Consider the following 19,883-nt stretch of genomic DNA (forward strand, 5'->3'; position numbering starts at 1 on the left):
CTTTTTTTGCTCCACTGTACATAAAAGAACCACAAAGATATACAAAAATACTCAAAATGACTCAAAAAAGCACAAGATTTAATCATTTGTGATAATTACTCTGATAACAAAAATGCATTTGACAGCAAAACATAAAATTACCACAAATATTCATGTAAATCCACAAAATAAATAAATACACAAAACAACAACAAAATCACACAAAAATCTTGCTAAAATAAATAAATAATGATCTGTTCAAGCTTAACTTAAGTGTGTACAATAATAATAATAATAATGTGTGTATAATAAAATGTGTAAGGTTGTTATTTTTAGGGTTAATATAAATTTCAGATTCAAATCTAACAAATAAACATTAGTAGAGTTTTCATGGGTTGTTTTAAGGTTTCAGATGAAATGAAATATTAATAATTCATGAACAAATGAACAGAAACAGGTTTCCTTACACTTTGAATCATTTATTAAAAACCACAGAGCATGAAAAAACTTTTCACTTATTTAACATCATCACCATCACGGAAACCCCGCCCACTCCCACTTTACACTGCATAAATACATGTTTTCACTATTGCACAGGTGTTGCCAGATTTGGTGCTTTTTTATTTTTGAGCATGAAACTGATTTATTTCATTTAAAAACGTCATGTTTGGGTAAACCGATGTTGTAATAACACGTTAATGACCATAAAACTGTGGATTTGTGGCCTTACAAAGATTGCTTGGGAAATCTTCAGCTGTATCTGGCAACTGTGACACTGACAGTGCTGTGAACCTGCAAAATTATCAGTAAAACAACATTACATCAGTGAATAATCAGATTTCTCTTCAAAAGGAGAAGGTGAAATAATCTGCACAGCTTTAGGACAAAATGTAATAACAAGCATTTCTTTTTTTTTATTTGTGCATTTTCTTTAACAGTCGTCAGTCGGGAAATCGTTTACTGGCCACGGTTACATAACGTTTGTTTTTTTATTTCGGAATTAGTTTTTCCGAATTTAATCATTAGGAATTAAAGTGTTCTGCTTCGTGTTTACATGGAAATAGTAATTCCAGAATTGAGGTTTACATGGAAAACAGGTTTATTCGGCTTTATTGAATTCCGCTTTAGGTCTGGGGGTTGGGAAGGCTCTGATTGGACATGACGTGTCGCATCTATCGGGAAAAATAAACAACAAACCTTTTATTGTCGGCTGTAACACCAAGACCACATATGAGAAATACGGTTTCAGTTTGGACAGCGGAGCAGACGGGAGATAGGAGCTAATCACTGGTAAAACTCTGGAAAACAATCACCAGGAATAAATAGTTGCTCCCTAGTGAAGATAGTAGCTCTAACAACATGTTACACGATAAAGGCAGTGGCTAGCCATACGGTTGCCATATCAATATACCGACATCCTATCCGTACGTAGCGCCCCAATTTGGTCAGTTTAGGTCACGTGATTAAGACTAAACCTTACCCTAAACTTAAAAATTGTTGCGAAATTGGGTAATAATCTAACCCTAACACTAACCCTAAACCTAACCCTAAGACGCTGCGTACGTGTACTTCGGTCGGTAACCGTACCAATAGCACCGGGGGTTGTCTGTACGGCAACCATACAAATAGACACTTTCAATGATAAATTTGATGATATTACAGTCTGTAAGTGCAGTACGGGGCCGCATTTACTCCGCCTCCGGGTCCTAGTGAAGCCTGTTCCGTTTACTGATGTTTGTGTGTGTTTAATGTGTCCATGTGAAAGTCTGCATGTTTATGCTTCCGTCCATCCATGTTTTTCATTATATCCATGTATTCTAAAGCTCTTAATAAATAAATAGTCTCGGCTGGAGTCCAGGCGGCCATCCTGAAATATGTCGTCATCGCGGTAAATCGCTCCTGCGCAGAACGACCAGAATTAACTTAAAGTGAAATTAAGCAAGTTAAGTGTTTACAAAAAAGATAAATGATCTAATTCGGAATTAAAACTGGAATAAACCAGCCACCCAACTAGGATTTAAGTTTAACTCAGAGTGTTTACGTGTTCAGTTTAAAGAGAAATGAACATTTATTCTGAATTAAAGAGTTATTAAAGCTCCCATGTAAACGTGGCCACTACTGTATCTGGCAACGTGGACAGTGCTTTATATCATTTCATACACATCAGGCTTTTCTTTACAATAACATTCAGGCTCAGTCTGGACAGCATCTCGATGTAGAGTTGATGTTTGCTCAGGAGCGGCAGGTTGGGGGTGGAGTCTGAAAAACAAAAGGAATATAAAATATGAAGAACTAAAATCCATAATTTAGACCAAAAACGGCCGTGTCTGTAGCGGAGAATCTTGGTCATAGTTTCACATCCAACGGTAAGAAATCATCAAAACAAAGTAGATAAAACACATTTATCATTATAACACATTTATCACCAGTCACACAATACACCAACATATGTTGTTGTTGATCATGTTGTTGTCATTGTAATAGTTGATTATGTGTTTTTGTTGTCAATAATTTATGTTTTGTTTACGTAAATTTTATTTGATGTTATTTTTTTTGGCGTTATTTTTGCTGACTTTGTTTTGTTGATGTTGTAAATGTTGTTTATGTTATTGATGTTGACGTTATTTTTGTTGATGCTATTTTTGTTGACGTTATTGTTGTAAATGTTTTGATTGTAGATGTTTTAATTTGTAGGTTTTTCCAGTTAAACAATATTTTTCTTATGAAAACAATTTGATTAAAAAAAGTTTCAATTCCAAGAAAGAAAATGGCTCCAACTGTAAAAATAAATGCTTTTTATCTAATAAATCTCTAAAAAGTTAAAAAGGTGAAGCACAAGATTATCTTTGCATGGACATTTTTAAATCCCAAATTAACTGTACAAAATGACAGAAAAAAAGACAAGAAAGACAGAGGATACTACAAAAACACTCATAGCTACTACAAAAATTAACAAAATGACAACAGTACTACACAAAATTAGTCCAAATAACACAAAACAACAACAAAATTGCACAAAATGACTCAAAAAATTAAAGAAAATAATGACAAAAGTACACAAAAAGACAGGACAAACAAAAAAATGAGTCAGCAAACCCACAGTACTAAAAAACAAGCAAAACAACAACATGAATACACAAAAACTACTCCAAAAAACACAAAATGACAGCACGAATACATTATATGACTCCAAAAAAACATACATTTTACAGGAAAAATACACAAAATGACAAAAGAAATGCACAAAATGTCACATAACTAGCAAGACAACAACAAACATACACAGAATGAGAGAAAAACACAATTACTATAAAACTCTTTGTAGTTTCCTGTGTTAATGCTCAGATAGGTCATTATTCTAAATGCTGACATGAATGTTTATTAGGGGTGTGACGAGATCTCGCGATATTTAACCCAACGAGATTTCACTTTTTTTTTTTTTAGCTATCCAAACTTCTATTTGTGACCTGTGGGGGCAGTAATGTGCCTTTGCTACGTCTAGCAGAAGAAGAAGAGGAGGAGTAAATTTTAGTTCTAGTTTCAATTTGTGGAGTAAGTAGTTTATTAAAAGCTCATGCTTACATCATGCATGTAAAGAGTTATAATAAAACATTTCAATGTGCAACTTGGTTAAATAAAAGTCTGTTGGTCCAGTCATAGATTTTGTCGTTGTAGTTTTCTTAAAATCTCGTCTCGTCTCCTTCTTGTGAACCCAATATCGTGTCTTGTCTCGTCTCGTGAGCTGAGTGTATCGTCACACCCCTAATGTTTATAATGTGGCCCTTCAATCAAACAAATACATTTTTGTGGCCCACGCTGTGATAGAAGTTGCCCATCTTTGCTCTAAACTCTAGATGTTGTATTTGGGATCATGCTGGTAGGGTTGTCCCTGATGTCGGGACTTCTCAGTTACGTTCGTACGGAATGTAAATGTTTGTAAACGTGAGTGAGGCTCACCGCGTCATTGAGCTGCTTCGTATGGATCCATGCTGGGGGGTTCAGTGTTCCCCCAGCAGCTTCTTCTCCTCCTTGGCTCCATCCAGACTTCCTCCAATGCTGCTCTCCAGCTCCAGGTTCAGCCTGTTCTGCCTCAGGGCATCCTCCGTGGTCGGCCACCGGGGCCGAGAGAGCCCGGCTGGGTTCTCCGCCGAGGTGATCTTGTGCGTGTGACGCCTGGATCCACAGCGGACTCTGGTGCAGAGGAGGTACAACATCTCAATGACGTTGAGGAGCAGCGAGACGCAGGCCACCACCAGCATGAAGATGATGAATATGGTCTTCTCTGTGGGCCGGGACATGTAGCACTCCACGGTGAAGGGACAGGGTTTCTTGGAGCAGGGAAACATGGGAACCATGACAAAGCCGTACAGGTAGTACTGGCCGACGATGAAGGCCGCTTCGATGATGATCTTGGCCACCAGTTGGGTCAGGTAGCTCCCAAGAAGGTTCCCCCTGATCTTCACCTTCCCCTTCTCGTCTGTGTATTTTGGCACTTTGATTATCCGACTTCCTCCAGGGCTCGAGATCTTCTCCCTCAGCTTTTTTTCTTTGTGGATGATGTGCATGGCGTGGCCGAGGTAGATCAGCGTCGGCGTGGCCACGAACAGGATCTGGAGAACCCAGAAGCGGATGTGCGATATGGGGAAGGTCCAATCGTAGCAGACGTTCTCGCAACCGGGCTGCTGCGTGTTGCAGAGGAAACCTGACTGCTCGTCGCCCCAAACGCTCTCAGCACCGGCCCCCAGAACCATGATCCGAAACAGGAAGAGCACGCTCATCCAGATCTTCCCGATCACTGTGGAGTGAGACTGGACCTTCTCCAGCAGGGTTGACAGGAAGCCCAGGTCTCCCATCTTTATGCTGTTGTTCGGTTAATGATCTGGAAAGGAGAACAAATGAAGGAACCATAGATTAACTTTTCAAGTCATAAAAAAAGAACTCATATGTAGAACAAAAGACTAAAAAATACAGTTGCTTGATTGGGTAAAAGTTTCTTCTTTTTCTGCCAATTAAAAACCATTAAATATGATTTAAACTTTACTTTGAGCAAACATTGAAATACTGACATTGAACCTTTCACTGTGGGAACACAATATATCACCAAAACAATGAAGTCATCACTCCATGAAGAGTTTTAAAGGTAATTATAATAATCCGTGGTTAGGACTTAAACTTAGAGTTTCCATGGCTTCCTAAAGTCTCTGTTCATCATTGTAAATAAATAAATACATAATCCTTTAAACATAATTCACATTCTAAGCAAAAGCTTTGCAGATGGACACATTTTCCTCTTAACATTGTCCCACAGATAGTGACCAGATACCAGCATAAGAATTTAATAAAACCAATAAAGTCATGCCTGGATTAGAGATCTGAAAAATAAATAAAGAAAATCTGCATAAATCAGCATCGGAAACAGATCAGATCATATCCTCATTACAAGACTTATTTACTTTTGACAAATCAAACTAAAAATGGTGAGTTTTGATGATTATTTAGGGATTTAAATCAATTATTGACACCAATAATCTGTTATAGGATGTGATGAACCATCGGGTTCAGGAAAATACAGACAAAAGGTTCAAAGTAGATGAAAATCACCAAAAAAGGCTTAACTTTAACTAAAAATGTGGTTTCCAGTTCAACCATGTGTTATTTGCTCATAACTCAACTTTTAAGAACATCTCTACTGATTTTCTCAGAAACTGCGAAGGGAGAGACTTTGGAAATATTATAAAGACTTAAATTCACTGAAAAATCCACTTTTTGTTTTTGTTGAGAACAGAGAGTTTTTCCTCTTACCTGCGGACCAGGTCCTGGAGGACTGCGTGTGCTGGGGTGGAATCACTAACTGCTGGTGGACCTTGGAGCTGTCCATGGACCCATCAAGGATCATATTGCACAACACACATCTGTCCGGCTGTAATGTCACGTTGTACCCGTCACCACAACACAAGTCGGAGGCAGACGAGCGCACTCAGAGCGCGTCTAATAATTGACAGGTGGTTTAAAGATAAGGGTAATGATTGAAACCAAGGATGATTTAGCATCAATTTAATGAATCAGTGAGTTTCTATTTATTAACATATCATTTCTCAGACCATTCCAAGATTATAATCAAATAACAAGAAACAAAACAGAGAGTTATGAGAAAAAAACCAAATGTCTAATACCGAGGTTCTCAACATGTGGGTCGGGAGCCTCGAGTGGGTCGCAAGCCTGTTTAAATAAACAATTTTTAGTCCTTCAACCGGATAAAGTCACTGTTTTTGTCATTTCGTGTTAATTTTGCCGTTTCATGTGTATTTGGATGTATTTTGTGTGTTTTTAGACTTATCTTGTGTATTTCTGTTGGCAGTCTGTTTTTTTTCCATTATTTTGAGTATTTTCTACCATTTTTTTTTTGGATTGTTTTAGATGTTATTTTGTGTTTATTTTTGTCTTTTTCTGGGTTTTCTGATCCATTTTGTGTATATTTAGTTGCCGTTTACAGTGTTTTTGTTGTCGTTTCCTGTGTTTTTAGACTTATCCCATGTGTTTCTGTTGTCACTGTGTTTTTGTTATCATTTTGTGTATGTTTGCAATTGTTTTTTAAGTATTTTTTTGTTTATTTTGTGTGTTTTAGGATCCATTTTGTGTATATTTTGTTGCTGTTTACAGTGTTTTGTTTTCATTTTGTGTGTTTTTAAACTAATCTTGTGTATATTTTGTTGTCACTGCGTTTTTTAAAGTAGTTTTGTGTTCATATTGTGTGCTTTAAGATCCTTTTTGTTGATTTTTTGTTGCAGCTTACAGTGTTTTGTTGTCATTTTGTGTGTTTTTGGTTTTTTGTGTTTCTCATTTTGTATACTTTTGCTGTTGTTTTATGTATTTTGAAATTGATTTTGTGTATTCTTTGTTGCTGTTTATAGTGTTTTTTTGTGTGGTTGTAGGTGTTTTTAGATTTTGACTCATTATTTTATTGCTGATTTTCCATGTCTGGAGAAGAATCTGAGGTCATTTCCTGGTTTGGGTCGCTGTTGTTTATTTGAATGGATACACAACAAAACATGAATTTATGAACTTTTAGAAGAAACAAAGACTTGGTTCAAGATTTTAATACGAGGTGTGTTTGTTTAGAACGGCGGTGTTAGAGGTCACCGAAGGTCACTTTAATGCATGTGAACCAGTCATGTTTACAGAAGCTGGTAGTGCTACACACACTCACACACACACACACACACACACACACACATACACACACAAAGGCACACGCATATCAATAATAGCTTTTTATTTGGTAACTACGACCATTTTACCTTCTTAACTTGTATTTATGACTTGAAATTATATAATAGATTTTTTTTTGCTGGGCTGCCGAACTCAAAACACCACTTACGTTGTTGTTGTTGTTGTTGTTGTTGTTGTTGTTGTTGTGTACACTAGTTAAAATCACTACTCCTCTGTTATTCGTGAACGGATCGCGCTGAAATTTGGTAGCTATAATCTATGTATGTGTACGCATCGACCCTCTAAGCCCGAAGTCGATTTCTCATTTATTTGCGGGTCAAATATTATGACCAATATATAAATGGGGCCCATTACTACAGCTCCATCATCCAGTCCATCCTCTGCTCCTCCATCACCATCTGGTACGCTGCAGCTACGGCCAAGGACAAGGCCAGACTGCAGCGTATCATCCACTCTGCAGAGAAGGTCATCGGCTGCAATCTGCCCTCCCTCCAGGACCTGTACGCCTCCAGGATTTTGAGGCGTGCAGGAAAGATTGTGGCCGACCCCTCCCACCCCGGTCATAAACTGTTTCAATCTCTCCCTTCTGGTAGGAGGTTTCGGTCCATCAGGACCAGAACCTCCAGACACAAAAACAGCTTCTTTCCCTCTGCCACCATCCACATGAACACACCCCAAGTCACCCACTGAACCCCCCCCCCCCCCCCCCCACCCGATCACCACCTCCACCAGCTTGATACCTGCTGCACTGTATATATATATATTTATATTTATATTTATCCTATTTATCCTTTATTCTCTATCTATCCTTTATTTATCCCTCATCCTTTATATTTATCATTATTATTATTATTATTGTTGCTGGGTTGTGCTTTGTTGTTCTGTTTTTATTTCTTTTATTTCTTTTTGTTGCTTGTTTTGTGCACCAACCACCAAGTCAAATTCCTTGTACTGTCCTCAAAACTGTACATGGCAAATAAAACATTTCTGATTCTGATTCTGATTACCCCGTACGTGTCACGGGAGTGCCAAGGGGTCCCCAGGGGCCCCATTTTTTAAATGACTACTCCTCCGTTAGTTCTCCTTAGATCGGAATGCAGTTTGTTATGAATAATTTATGAAAAAATATGATGAGACGCTCGGAGCCCTTTTTTTTAAAATGGGGCCCGGGAGCCCACCCCCCATTTCTGATAACTTCCAAATTCATGGGAACATAGTCTTGTGATATATCGTTTCAAAGGTAATTCAACGAAGATTATGATTATGACTCACACAATTTGATTAGGGGCCCGAGGGGCCCACCCCCCTTTTTTTTGGCAATTTCAATAAAGTTGTTTTCTCATTTATTTGTGAGTGAGTTTTTAGTTGGTGGTACCAAATCATTGACACATACCATTATATGAATGGGGCCCATGACTCCGTATGTATCACGGTGGTGCCAGGGGGCATTAGGAATTAAATGTTTACAAGGTCAGTTTAAAGAGGAATTAACGTTTTTTCTGAATTAAAGAGGAATTAAAGCTCCCATGTAAACCATGAAAAAGCTACTTAACCTCTCACTTTTCTATAGCAAGACATAGTTCCTACGGGCACTGCACTAGTTATGAAAAATTGACTTTATAATGGTTTTGCTACAGTGATATACATTCCTTTAGCCTCAATGAGAGGGCCCAAGTTAAACAAGTTCTGTTTCCTCCCTTCCTTGTTATTCCAGCTCCAGTTGGATTTTTCCCCCAATATTACGTCATCCTCCTGACAACCCTGGCTCCTCCTACCCTCTAAGAATGTGGGCTCCTCCCTCTCAAACTACCTCACAGGTAAAACAAACATGGCGAAGGCAGGTTGATATCACAGTTAATATCTTTATGTTCAGTATAAAGATAATCCATAGTGCAGCGTGAGCACTCAATGGACTATCGTCCTAAATGGACTTTTCATGTGGTCAGAAGAGGTGGAGAGGAGAAGAAAGTGACTGTTAATGATTTACTGCTGCTGTGATAAACACACAGCCTTAAGCGCCGTTTGTCAGACTCACAATCACAATAGCTGCTTATATAGGCATGTGTTTTACTGTATTGTGCAGTTTTTGGGCTGAAAACAATAACAAGAATATGTCGACAGCAAAAGACAATAGCTATGGTAATAAAGCTGTGGTGTGGAGTCTGCGTTTACAGACACGCCCACTCATGCATATCCATGAAGGCCCCATAACAGCCTGTTTTTAGGAGCCTCATGAAAGTGACTTTTCAGAGGCTAAAACTCTGGAAAACAGGCAAGTTTGGGAAAATAAACCTCAAATACTACTGTATGTTGTTGGGGTTCTTAGAACTAATAAAGGTGGGTGACGAATAGCATAATAATGGACCTTCATGATTTAATTGTGTTTAATTAATTATCAATTACACAATTACAATTCTAATTGACCCCAACCCTGACTCTGGACTACAGCTGTTCAGATGTGGACCTCTCCGATGTTGTTCTCCGTTGAAATGCTCCTGATGACCTCTCCGTTCAGACCCAGCTTACGTCCCTGCCGCTCCATCTCCATGTTGACAAAGTTCTGGATGGTGTCGCTCTGGTTCCTAAAGACCTCCCTGTCGGACAGTGGAGGGGTGACGGGGGTCACCGTGTAGTCCTGCCTCCTGGCCATGCACTCCTTCACCGCCTTCACAAACAGGTAGAAGAGCTCTCCCAGGCTGAGGATCAGAGACACCACGGCCGCCACCAGCATGAACCAGATGATGATTGTCTTCTCAGTGGGCCGTGACAGGAAGCAGTCCACCTTGTGGGGGCAGGGGGGGATGCTGCACACGTAGCTGGCCTGCAGGGTGAAGCCGTACAGGTAGTACTGGCCACCGATGAACAGCACCTCCAGGATGATCTTGGCCACCAGGTGGAGGACATAGCTACGCAGCAGGCGGCCACGGATGCTGATTTTCCCGCTGCTTTTGGTGTATTTGGGGACTTTGGAGGCTCGTCTGAGGAAGACATCCAGCTCCGCCTGTTTCTTCATCTTCTCCTTCAGCTGCAACAAAGACACAAAGCTGACTTAGTCTGATTTTATCTACAACTCAAAAACACCAGGGTTGGAGTCATTTACATTTTTTCAAGTACAATAAGCTTCTTCACACTCTCGGAAATCTCGCTCTCGTTCAGTTCTTGCGCATGAGGTCAAAGGTCAAGAGAGATAAACTCACCATGGCTGATGGTGCAGGCAGCGAGCCTGACAGAGATTTAGATTATTTTTCCTTGCTCGGATATGTGCATCATTACCGGCTAGAGTTCGAATACCGTCGGCTGGAGAACCTGATTCTCTGTGTTTTTGTCCACCAGGGGTCACCTGTGTGGAAGCAAGAGACTGCCCTAGCATCCATACTGCAGCTGAGCTGCTCCCATCGGTTTTTAAAAGTGCTCGGATCGGCCGAAAGTGGCATCAGTGTAAATCCCTTGTTCTTCCTCGAATCCGAATATGTGTAATATAAATAATATAAACACTATTAAAACACTAAAGATCTCTGGATAAAATTACAAACACCGTTATGTTGGAAATATCAACAGAGTGAAGGAGCTTGTTGATGTTTATATTGGGCTTTACACTGATCTGATCGGCTATATTGGATCAGCTCATATTTTACATTTTATGTAATTAATGTGAACGGCCGTAATGTCTTAATTCGCCGTTCGGTTCAATGACATCATTGTCGTGATGATACTTTGTGTAGATGCTCACATTGTTTCATCATCTCATTTACACCAAAGAGTTGTTTGCTGTACGTGACACGGCTTTATTTCACTCACACAAAGGTGAAAACCTATGAGTGAACAGTGAGAATGTCTCTGGTTGGAGCAAAACTGCTGAGCGCTGGACTTCTTCCTCAGTCTACTGGCTGTTAGTGTGTGTGTGTGTGTGTGTCTGTGTGTGCGCTCCACCCCCGCTGTGCACCTGTGAATATGGACTATAAGCGATGCCTCAGTCGGTAAATGTGTATTTGCTCCTAATGGTAATGCTAATGCTAATGGAGGCTTGACATAAATCCAGTGTGGTCTGCCTCCACAGCTTCATCTCCAACTCTCTTGTAGTTGTTTCACAGCAGTCATTGAATATGACGTGAGACTCTGGTTTAATTCAGCAGCTGCAACGTTTTTTTTGCCAATCACTAAAAACGGCTACAGCTCATAATCGATCTGCTCTGGTCACACACGCTCTCTCACTCCGCACATTGGTTGAGCGACGAGGGCATTCATTCACAGTTAAAGGGCCACACACACACACACACACACACACTGACAACAAATGTTATGGAAACTCTTCCACTCCCTCACAAGGCTGCGCTTATGTCCAGAAACGTGGAACCATTTGATTTTCCGTGAATCTGTATCATGTAGTACCGAAGAAATTTAGTCGGTACCTAAAAAAAAAACAACCTGAATTCATATGATGGAATCAGTGATTGTTTTTTTAAACGCACTCATTGGTGATTGGCCCAAAAATCCTGACCGTGTAAAGGCTAGTTTAAATCCCTCTCCACTTCCCAACTATTTTGAACGTTAACTTGTTGTAAGAACTCTCAGTATTTCAAAAATCCTACAATTTCCCCAAATGAAATAAAAATTGGTCACAAACTCAAGAAAATATCAGTCACTTATTGCTTGGATATTGTCAGTGCCTTACACACTTTAAATACTCTGGGGCACATAAATGATCAAATTGTTTGTTTTACCGCCTAAAATCTGTAGCCCACTTGAGAATAAACTGGTTGAAGAAGAATTAGCAACAGAAGAACCAACCTAAAGTCTCATAAGTTTGGCAGTATTCCACTGAAAACTTACTACTACACACCTGAGGTAGAACTAACATCTATGACATGAAACTAACACTAATACATACTGTTTTATGGCACTTAGAATATGTGTATCTCATGTACATTATATCAATAATTGTTTTTTTTCCATTGAATTTGGGAAAACTGATGAAAACTTTTGACCACTAGGGGGGCGTGGGGGGGGGGGGGGGGGGGGGCAATGCTCTCCAACCAAACCTTCTTCTCTACGTGGATGACGTGCAGGACGTGGCCCAGGTAGAGCAGCATGGGCGTGGCTATGCCGATGATTTGGAAAACCCAGAATCGTACGTGGGAGATGGGGAAGGCGTGGTCGTAGCAGACGTTCTCACAGCCGGGCTGCTGCGTGTTGCACACAAAGTCTGACTGTTCATCCCCCCACACCTGGAAGGACAAAAATCACAACATGTGGAGAAGGTTAGAGGGATACGGCAAGTCGGAATTACGAGATAAAGAAGTCATAAGAAATACACGTCATAATTAGAGGATGGAAAAGCCGTAATTGCGAGATACAATAGTCATAATTAAAAAAGTCAAAAGTACTAATTAACAAGATATAAAAGTCATAATTAAGATATCAAAGTCATTAAACAAGATATACAAGTAAAAATAAATAAATAAAATATTATGAGATATAAAAGTCATAATTACAGGATGTAAATGTAAAAAAGTGGTGAAATGTGATTTTTAAAAACACAGAAATTGGTTAAAAGTTGGTAATTAGAGACAGAAACAGTGTTTAAAAAAAAGTTGAAACTGTCAATATTGGTACAATTTGTTTAAACTGTTAAATAATGGGCATGAAAAAATGTGAATGTGGTTAAGTTGGCAAAAATAAACATGAATAAAAGTGACAATAAACATACTGTATAAGACATAAGGTGAAAAGGGTTTATAAGAGCTGAAAATGTGCAGAAAAGGCATTTGATGGAGAAGTGTCAGAAATGAGAAGAATGTAGCAAAAATACATTAAAAGGAGCAAAAATATGGCAAGAAAAAGTGATTAAAATAGGTTAAAATAAGGCAAATTTGGTGTAGTTGCAGAAAAGGGGTAAAAATAGGCTTAAAATAAAAAAAGACATCTGGCGACCTCCCAGTGTCTCACATCCCCCTGGTTGAGAACCCCTGTTTTAAATGAAAGCTGTAAAAAATAAATAAATAAAAAAAAGTAAAACAAGAAGTTGCTGCTTTGTGTGATTTTATTTTGAAAGCACTGAACTCTGACTTTCTTGTGGTTTAGAATCAGTTTCACAGAATCAATCACAGACTCAGATGATAAACTAAGAACAGTGATGTAATTATTGACTTTGTCAGGAATAATTATTACTTTATATCTCACAAATATGATATTAGCATCTCTTTGTTTATTCTTGTAATTATGACTTCATAATTGGTGTTAAACATGTTTAATTGATGTTAATATTAGGACGAATAATAATTTAGGGCTTTATTATCTCATAAATACGACTTGTGTATCTCATGTGGATTGTTTGGTTGTGTGTGTGTGTGTGTGTGTGTGTGTGTGTGTGTGTGTGTGTGTGTGTGTGTGTGTGTGTGTGTGTCCCACCTTGTCAGCTCCAGTGTGTAGAATCATGATCCTGAACACAAAGAGAACGGTGAGCCACACTTTTCCGATGACGGTGGAATGACTCTGGACTTTATCCAGCAGACGTCCCAGTAGGTCCCACTCCCCCATTTCACTGTCCCAGTACGCTGCGCTCTGTTTACAATCAAATAAACACTTTTATTACTTTGTTTCTGTAGTTTTCACTGATTGTTTTTTGAGTGTTTTTGTTGTCATTTTGTATATTAGTATTATATTTGTCATTTGGTGGATTTGTATAAGTTTTTGGGGTCATTTTGTGTATTTTTTTATAGTCATCTTGTGTCTTTCTGTTGTCGTTTTGTGTATTTGTGTATGTTTGTGGAGTCATTCTGTATTTTAGTTTTGCACATGTTTCTGTTATTTTGTATCTTTTTGGAGTCATTTTGTATACTTTTAGTTGTCGTTTTGTACAGTTTTCATTTTTTTTGTGTGGTTGTGTATGTTTTTGGAGTCATTTTGTGTATTTCTCTTTATTTTCTGTTTTGGTGGTTGTTTTGTGTATTTTTGGAATAATTTTCTGTATTTCTGTTGTCATTTTGTGTATTTTAGACTTTGTCACTTTGTGTTTTTCTCTTCATTTTGTCTGTTTTTAAATGTTTTGATCGTGTTAGCCACATAGAATAATTGCCTAAATTGTAATTTAAGGTCAAAATAAGATTGAGATTTTTTTTTTTTTAAAACTGATTTCTTGTAATTAAAAATGACTGCAATCCAGAAAAATGTAATGATATTTATACGATTCATGTTTTCTCTGTAAGCTTTGCTCAGACGGACCAAGTTGGATGCTGGGGCGGCCGGATTATGCCCCCGGGCCTTGAGGGGGGACCAGATAGAACCACATGACCAGAACGCTCCAATAGGAGCTAGAGGAACGTCCTCCATTAAAGGTGATAGTAATCCCACCACACCAGTGAAACCAGAGCTTCTATTCCTACATATCAGACGTTCCCAGTGTGTGAGCGTAAAGCAGGTCAGACTCAGAACACACAGATGCTCCCACAAGGCCAAGCTTCAGCGTCTCCAAAACACACTTTATCTGCTGACTTAACCTTGGTCAGATGTGGATTTAAAGGCTGTGAAGCCCAAATGATGACGCGCTCAGGCAGAGGGAGACGATAAGGTTCCACTGGAACACACCCTACACACAACATGAAATAAACACACTTTCATTACTTACTGTCTATTTGTCTTCTTCTGCTTTTTTTGGAGTTATTTTGTCTGTTTTTGTTTCTTTAGTTTTTTTCTATCATTTTGTGTATTTTAGTTCTTGTTTTGTTTTCTTATTTTGTGTTTTGGTTGTTGTTTTTTTGTGTGTTTTTGGACTAATTTTGTATATTTTTCTGTCATTGTTTATTTTTGTTGTTGTTTTAGTTTATATTTTTGTTATTTTGTGAACTTTAGACACCACTTTGTGTTTTTTCTCTTCATTTTGTGTGTTTTGTTTGTGGTTTTGTGTGCTTTTGAGTCATTTCGTGTTTTTTTGGAATTATTTTGTCTATTTTTGTTTCTTTTTCTATCATTTTGTGTATTCAGCTCTTGTTTTGTGTGTTTTTGTCTTATTTGTGTTTGTTTTGGTTGTGGTTTAGTGTATTTTTCTCTCATTGTTTATTTTTCTTGTTGTTTTAGTGAATATTTCTGTTATTTTGTATGTTTTAGACAATAATTTGTTTTTCCTCTTCATGTTGTTGTCTTTTTATCATCATTATGTGTATTTGAGTTGTGGTTTTGTGTGTTTTATGAGTGTTTTTGTCTAGTTTTCTGTCATTTTGTGTATTTTAGATGTAACTTTGTGTCATTCTCCTCATCTTGGTTATTTTTGGTCTCATTTTGTATATTCAGTCATTGGGTATTTTTGTTGTTGTTTTAGTGAATATTTCTGCTGTTTTATATGTTTTTAGAGTAATTTTGTGTATTACTGTTGTTGTTTTGTCTATTTTTTTTGTCATTTTGTGTATTTTAAAAATCACTTTGTGTTTTACTGCATACTCAGAGGGAGACGATGAGGTCCCACTGAAAGAAATCCGACACAGAAAATGCTCGTTTCACATAAACACACTTTTCTTACTTTGTTTTGGTAGTTTGCACTGATTTTAAACCTGATATTTAAGGCGACTGTTTACTCATAGGAGTCCAGCTTTAACATATCACACGTGTGAATCAATCATTTCTCTGCAAATGTAGGATAAAAAATGTGAAAATTTGACTCACCAGCAGATGAAAAGGAAGAGAGGAGGAGAGGAGGAGCAGACGATGAAGACGAGGTGAGCAACAGGCTGCCTTTGTTTTATTGTTCATTTAAACACTTTATCTGGAAGGACACCCTCCAATAGAGAGCAACAAACCCTCCCAGAGTTAACCCTGCCACACACAGCTGCACTGATTGGACGTCCAATCCATCGCAGCATCAAGTAGTTCTTCTTATTCAACCTTTATTTTATACAAACCAATGACAAAGCATTAGAACAATGACCAATGTGAGCGTTAACACAGGAAACAACAAAGGCTCTGCTTTCAATGTTATTTTGTGTATTTTTTTTATCATTCTGAGGAGTTTTTGTTGTCTTTTTGTTTCATTTACTGTCATTTTGTGTATTTCAGTTCTTGTTTTGTTTGTTTTTGTCATCATTTTGTGTATTTTGGTTGTCGTTTTGTCTATTTTTTGTCATTTTGTGTTTGTATATGTTTTTGGAGTCATCTTGTTTATTTTTGTTGTCATTTTGTATGTTGTGGAGACATTTGTTGTACTTGTTTTTGTGTTGTGTGTTTTTTGTATTTTTTAAAATGTTTTTGGATTCATTTTTATTTTTTTTGTATTTCTGTATTTGTTTTAACCCTCCACTGGGTTAAAATGAGCTTCAAATAACAAAAAAAATACATTTTAATTCATAATAAATGTAGAAATAATAAAAAACTAGGGGTGATGTTTGACTTTTCAGTGGTAGGTCCTGAACTATAGAGCAAACTACCCTCCAACGTCTAACAGGCTCCACGCTGAGTGCGTTAGGGGGAAGCCCACCTTCTATAAAAGGAGGACGCGGACAGGCGCACCATTCCAAATAAGCAGCTCTTCTCCTTGTTCGAGCAAGAAGGGTAGTCTGGTGAGACATCTCACTCATATTACTCATAGAACCGGGATTATATCCATAACCCAAAGTTCTATTTCGTAATATTTTGTGAGATGTCTCACTATGGGATATGGAAACTCCCGTAGTGCAGACATGCTTATTGAGCGGTACCAGCCTCCAGGGCAGAAGTGTGAGCACATCAGGACAGTAAAACCGCCCGTGCCACGCATGGGGCGGAAACGTCCAGCATGTAAAAATGGACAATCGTGGGAGGTGAGGTCCAACTCACGTCAACAACCGTGGATATTTCCTCCATCGTCGCAGGGTCCTGAGACAGTTAGAAATCCTCACAGAGTTCAGCCTGATAAGCAGTGAGGAGAGAGAGGACATTCAGCGCCCTGACTTAGAGGGCAGCGGTCGCGGAGAGGTCCGACTGGAGACGGTCCGCTCTGGACGGTAACACGGATCTCCGAGGGGACACAGCGGGCTGTCGCGGGAGCAGGTGAGCCACAACGAGAAGCTTCACCGGTGGCATACAAAGCAGTCCGAGGCTCTCCATCGCCTCACAGTCGAGGGATGAGGCACCCGACACGGGGGTTTTCCCGGTGAACGAGCTACTTCCACAAGCAGTTCAGGAAAGACGAGAAAGATTTGTCTTGCAGCGCCCTTCGAAAGGGGGAGTTTCTTCCCTTCATAGCGGGACCTGGTGGCTTCAGTTACTCTGGCGGGCCACGGAATGGCCAGCCGAGCTGTAGCGCGTTTACACACTTCCACCGTGTCCAGGCTGGGAGGATACTTTGTGCCTGTCCTTAGTGGAGATTTTACCCCCACATGGACAGAGGCGAGCCCCAGAGTATCCCGCTCCCTCGGTGAGAGAGGCCCTGGCTTCCATCACCGCGAGACGCAGTCAGGAGAGCAGGTAGCTAGCTTACGCTACCACGAGGCAGCTAGCACAGCTGCTAGCTGGAATGCAGGCCAACGTGTGCTGGACCGTCTGAGGCATCGAGGAAAGCGTTGGATTTTCCCGAGACGGCCGCTTTCGCTTTGTCCGAAGCTCGGATACCGTAGTATCTGGAGCTGGAGCCGGGCTACACACTGTCGTGAGAGCCCAGACGGAGGATTGACATGCGCACAGGCCCGTAGGCGCCGAGGGCAGTAGGACCAAGACGACAGCGAGGTGTGCTGAGGTCAACGTACCGGCCTTGCGGCTAGGAGCGGGCAGCGGGGGTAACACCGGAGTGAAAGAGCTGCTGGGGACCAACGTGTGCCAGAGCAACAGCATTGGAAGGAGCCGTCAGCCGGAGCCAAGGCTCGGAGGTTCACTACCTTTCGGCAGCGAAGGACAGCACCTACCAAGCAAGGTAAGAGCTGTATTTTGCCCACTTCTCGACCAGTTGTGGTCCAGAGCAAGCGATAGTTCTGCCAGCGTACGGCGACTGGAATAAAGAGAATCCGCCTGTAGACAGTTTAGCTAGCAAAAAAAAACGCAAGCTAGCTGAGAGGAGAAGAGGTGTTTGAATGGTGCGTGCCTGTCCGTGTCCTCCTTTTATAGGAAGTGTGTCACCCCCGAGCGGACGGGCGCTCTTCACTGGCCAATCAGGATTAGCAGATTGAAATAAATGCTTCTGAGGAATGCAGACAGAGGTTGAATCCCATAGTGAGACATCTCGTGAAATATTATGAAATAGAATGCACTTTCACTCCTTTTTACACCATGAGAGTTATTATACTTATAGGTGTTCTTTTGTTCTTAGCCCTATTTACTTTTTTAAATTGTATTATTTTCTTGTTTGTTTGCAACTCATGTGCAGCACTTTGGTCAAATCAGTGGTTCCCAACCTTTTTTGGGTCGTGACCCCATTTTGATCTCACAAATTTCTGGTGACTTCAGAAACATTACTTCTGATGTTTGTGATATAGTAATATATGAGCAGCACTATAGTGACAAGATGCACCAGCTCACATATTTTAACATATATATATATATATATATATATATATATATATATATATATATAGTGTTAAAATATGTGTGTGTTTCTCCAGTCATCTTGTGCATTTTTTTTTAGTTATTTGTGTATTTTTGTTGTGTTTTTTGTGCTTATTTTATGTATCTTTTTTCAGTCTTTTTTTTGCATATCTTTGTGCGTTTTTGGAGTTATTCTATGCATTTACATTTACTACATTTCAGACATGTGCCAGCTGCTAATGTCTGATTTATGGGGTAATCATACTGGTAATCAGCCGCCAATCCTCCATAAACATGTACGTACACATAGATGTGTGACCTTCATATTGAAGATCACACACACACACACACACACACACACACACACACACACACACACACACACACACACACACACACACACACACACGAGTCATGAATCAGTTTCATTTGCTTCACACGACGCAGGAAACAGAAACAAGACACATTTGATAAAACAACACACCAGCAGGATGACTTTAGAAGGGTTTATTGTTCTCATTGGCAAAGATGACACGCTTTTTTATTATCCATTCCAGCTTTTTTCTCATGCCGTCAATCATTTTGTGTATTTTCCTGTCATTGTGTATTTGTGTTGTTGTTTTAGTGTATATTTCTCTTGTTTTGTATGTTTTTTGAGTAATTTTGTGTATTTCTGTTGTTGTTTTTGTGTTGCTATGGTTTAGGACCTGTACTACGAAGCCAGTTAATTATATCCTGGATTTATCGCCGTTCGCTTCTCCGAACCAGATATTCTCTGTCAGACAGAAGCTGTCCTATGAATCTAGATTACAACTCACTAGGTTAAGCGAGGTGACTTCAGCCTGGCTACGTGCGCGCTCTAGTGACAGAAGAGGAGATTACAGCGTCAGACCAATCACAATCACAGAGAAACTGGAGCGCAACCTACGTCACAATTGAGGAATAATTCTTTAAAAATATAACACTTTTGCTGCATTAAAAGCAGAAAGTAATTAATGCAGGAATTAATGAGTGTTAATGCTTAAATTAGTCGGATTATAAATGGAGAATAAACTATAAAATCAAATTAGGGTTATAAGATTTTGTCTGTGCAAAAAAAAAATTATTTGTATTTGTAAAACACATTTTGTGTTTGCAAAATTGCTTTTGTGTGCTTGTGAGAATTTTACCTGTGGCGCTGCTTAGACCGTCTC

General features: G+C 39.3%; 3 protein-coding genes across 7 annotated transcripts in view; 1 reads left to right on the top strand and 2 right to left on the bottom strand.

The window, feature by feature from the left end:
- tbc1d32 (TBC1 domain family, member 32) overlaps positions 1-19,883 on the top strand; it is a 116,422-nt gene that overhangs the window by 26,878 nt on the left and 69,661 nt on the right. Inside the window, exons 2-5 of one of the 5 annotated variants that reach the window (XM_028440609.1) lie at positions 12,276-12,467; positions 13,626-13,727; positions 14,415-14,543; positions 15,868-15,917. The gene's annotated coding sequence lies outside the window, so the exon portion shown is untranslated. Of the gene's footprint in view, positions 1-8,921; positions 9,027-12,225; positions 12,468-13,625; positions 13,728-14,414; positions 14,544-15,867; positions 15,918-19,883 lie in introns of those variants that run through there. The other 4 variants (XM_028440607.1, XM_028440612.1, XM_028440608.1 and 1 more) reach the window with 4 other exon arrangements.
- On the bottom strand, positions 1,707-5,919 carry gja13.1 (gap junction protein alpha 13.1). The gene is made up of 3 exons (XM_028440617.1): positions 5,782-5,919; positions 3,937-4,858; positions 1,707-2,238 (listed from the first exon to the last, which is right to left on the bottom strand). Exon 2 carries the CDS (start codon positions 4,830-4,832, stop codon positions 3,978-3,980), a length of 855 nt encoding a protein of 284 aa, XP_028296418.1. The 5' UTR covers positions 4,833-4,858; positions 5,782-5,919; the 3' UTR covers positions 1,707-2,238; positions 3,937-3,977.
- gja11 (gap junction protein, alpha 11) lies at positions 9,562-15,951 on the bottom strand. Its single transcript, XM_028440615.1, has 4 exons — positions 15,865-15,951; positions 13,618-13,770; positions 12,249-12,434; positions 9,562-10,234 (listed from the first exon to the last, which is right to left on the bottom strand). Exons 1-4 carry the CDS (start codon positions 15,949-15,951, stop codon positions 9,662-9,664), a joined length of 999 nt encoding a protein of 332 aa, XP_028296416.1. The 3' UTR covers positions 9,562-9,661.

Source organism: Gouania willdenowi (assembly GCF_900634775.1).
Source record: "Gouania willdenowi chromosome 24 unlocalized genomic scaffold, fGouWil2.1 scaffold_320_arrow_ctg1, whole genome shotgun sequence".
In the NCBI taxonomy this organism is placed as follows: Eukaryota; Metazoa; Chordata; class Actinopteri; order Blenniiformes; family Gobiesocidae; genus Gouania; species Gouania willdenowi.

Bases quoted from the DNA above. Each gene is read 5' to 3' on its own strand.
- gja13.1 (XM_028440617.1), bottom strand. From the start codon at position 4,832: ATGGGAGACCTGGGCTTCCTGTCAACCCTGCTGGAGAAGGTCCAGTCT.
- gja11 (XM_028440615.1), bottom strand. From the start codon at position 15,951: ATGAACAATAAAACAAAGGCAGCCTGTTGCTCACCTCGTCTTCATCGT. The intron at 13,771-15,864 runs GTGAGTCAAATT...GATTGTAAACAG, and splicing joins CTCTTCCTTTTCATCTGCTG to AGCGCAGCGTACTGGGACAG. The intron at 10,235-12,248 runs GTTTGGTTGGAG...TCTTTGTTGCAG, and splicing joins TCATCCACGTAGAGAAGAAG to CTGAAGGAGAAGATGAAGAA.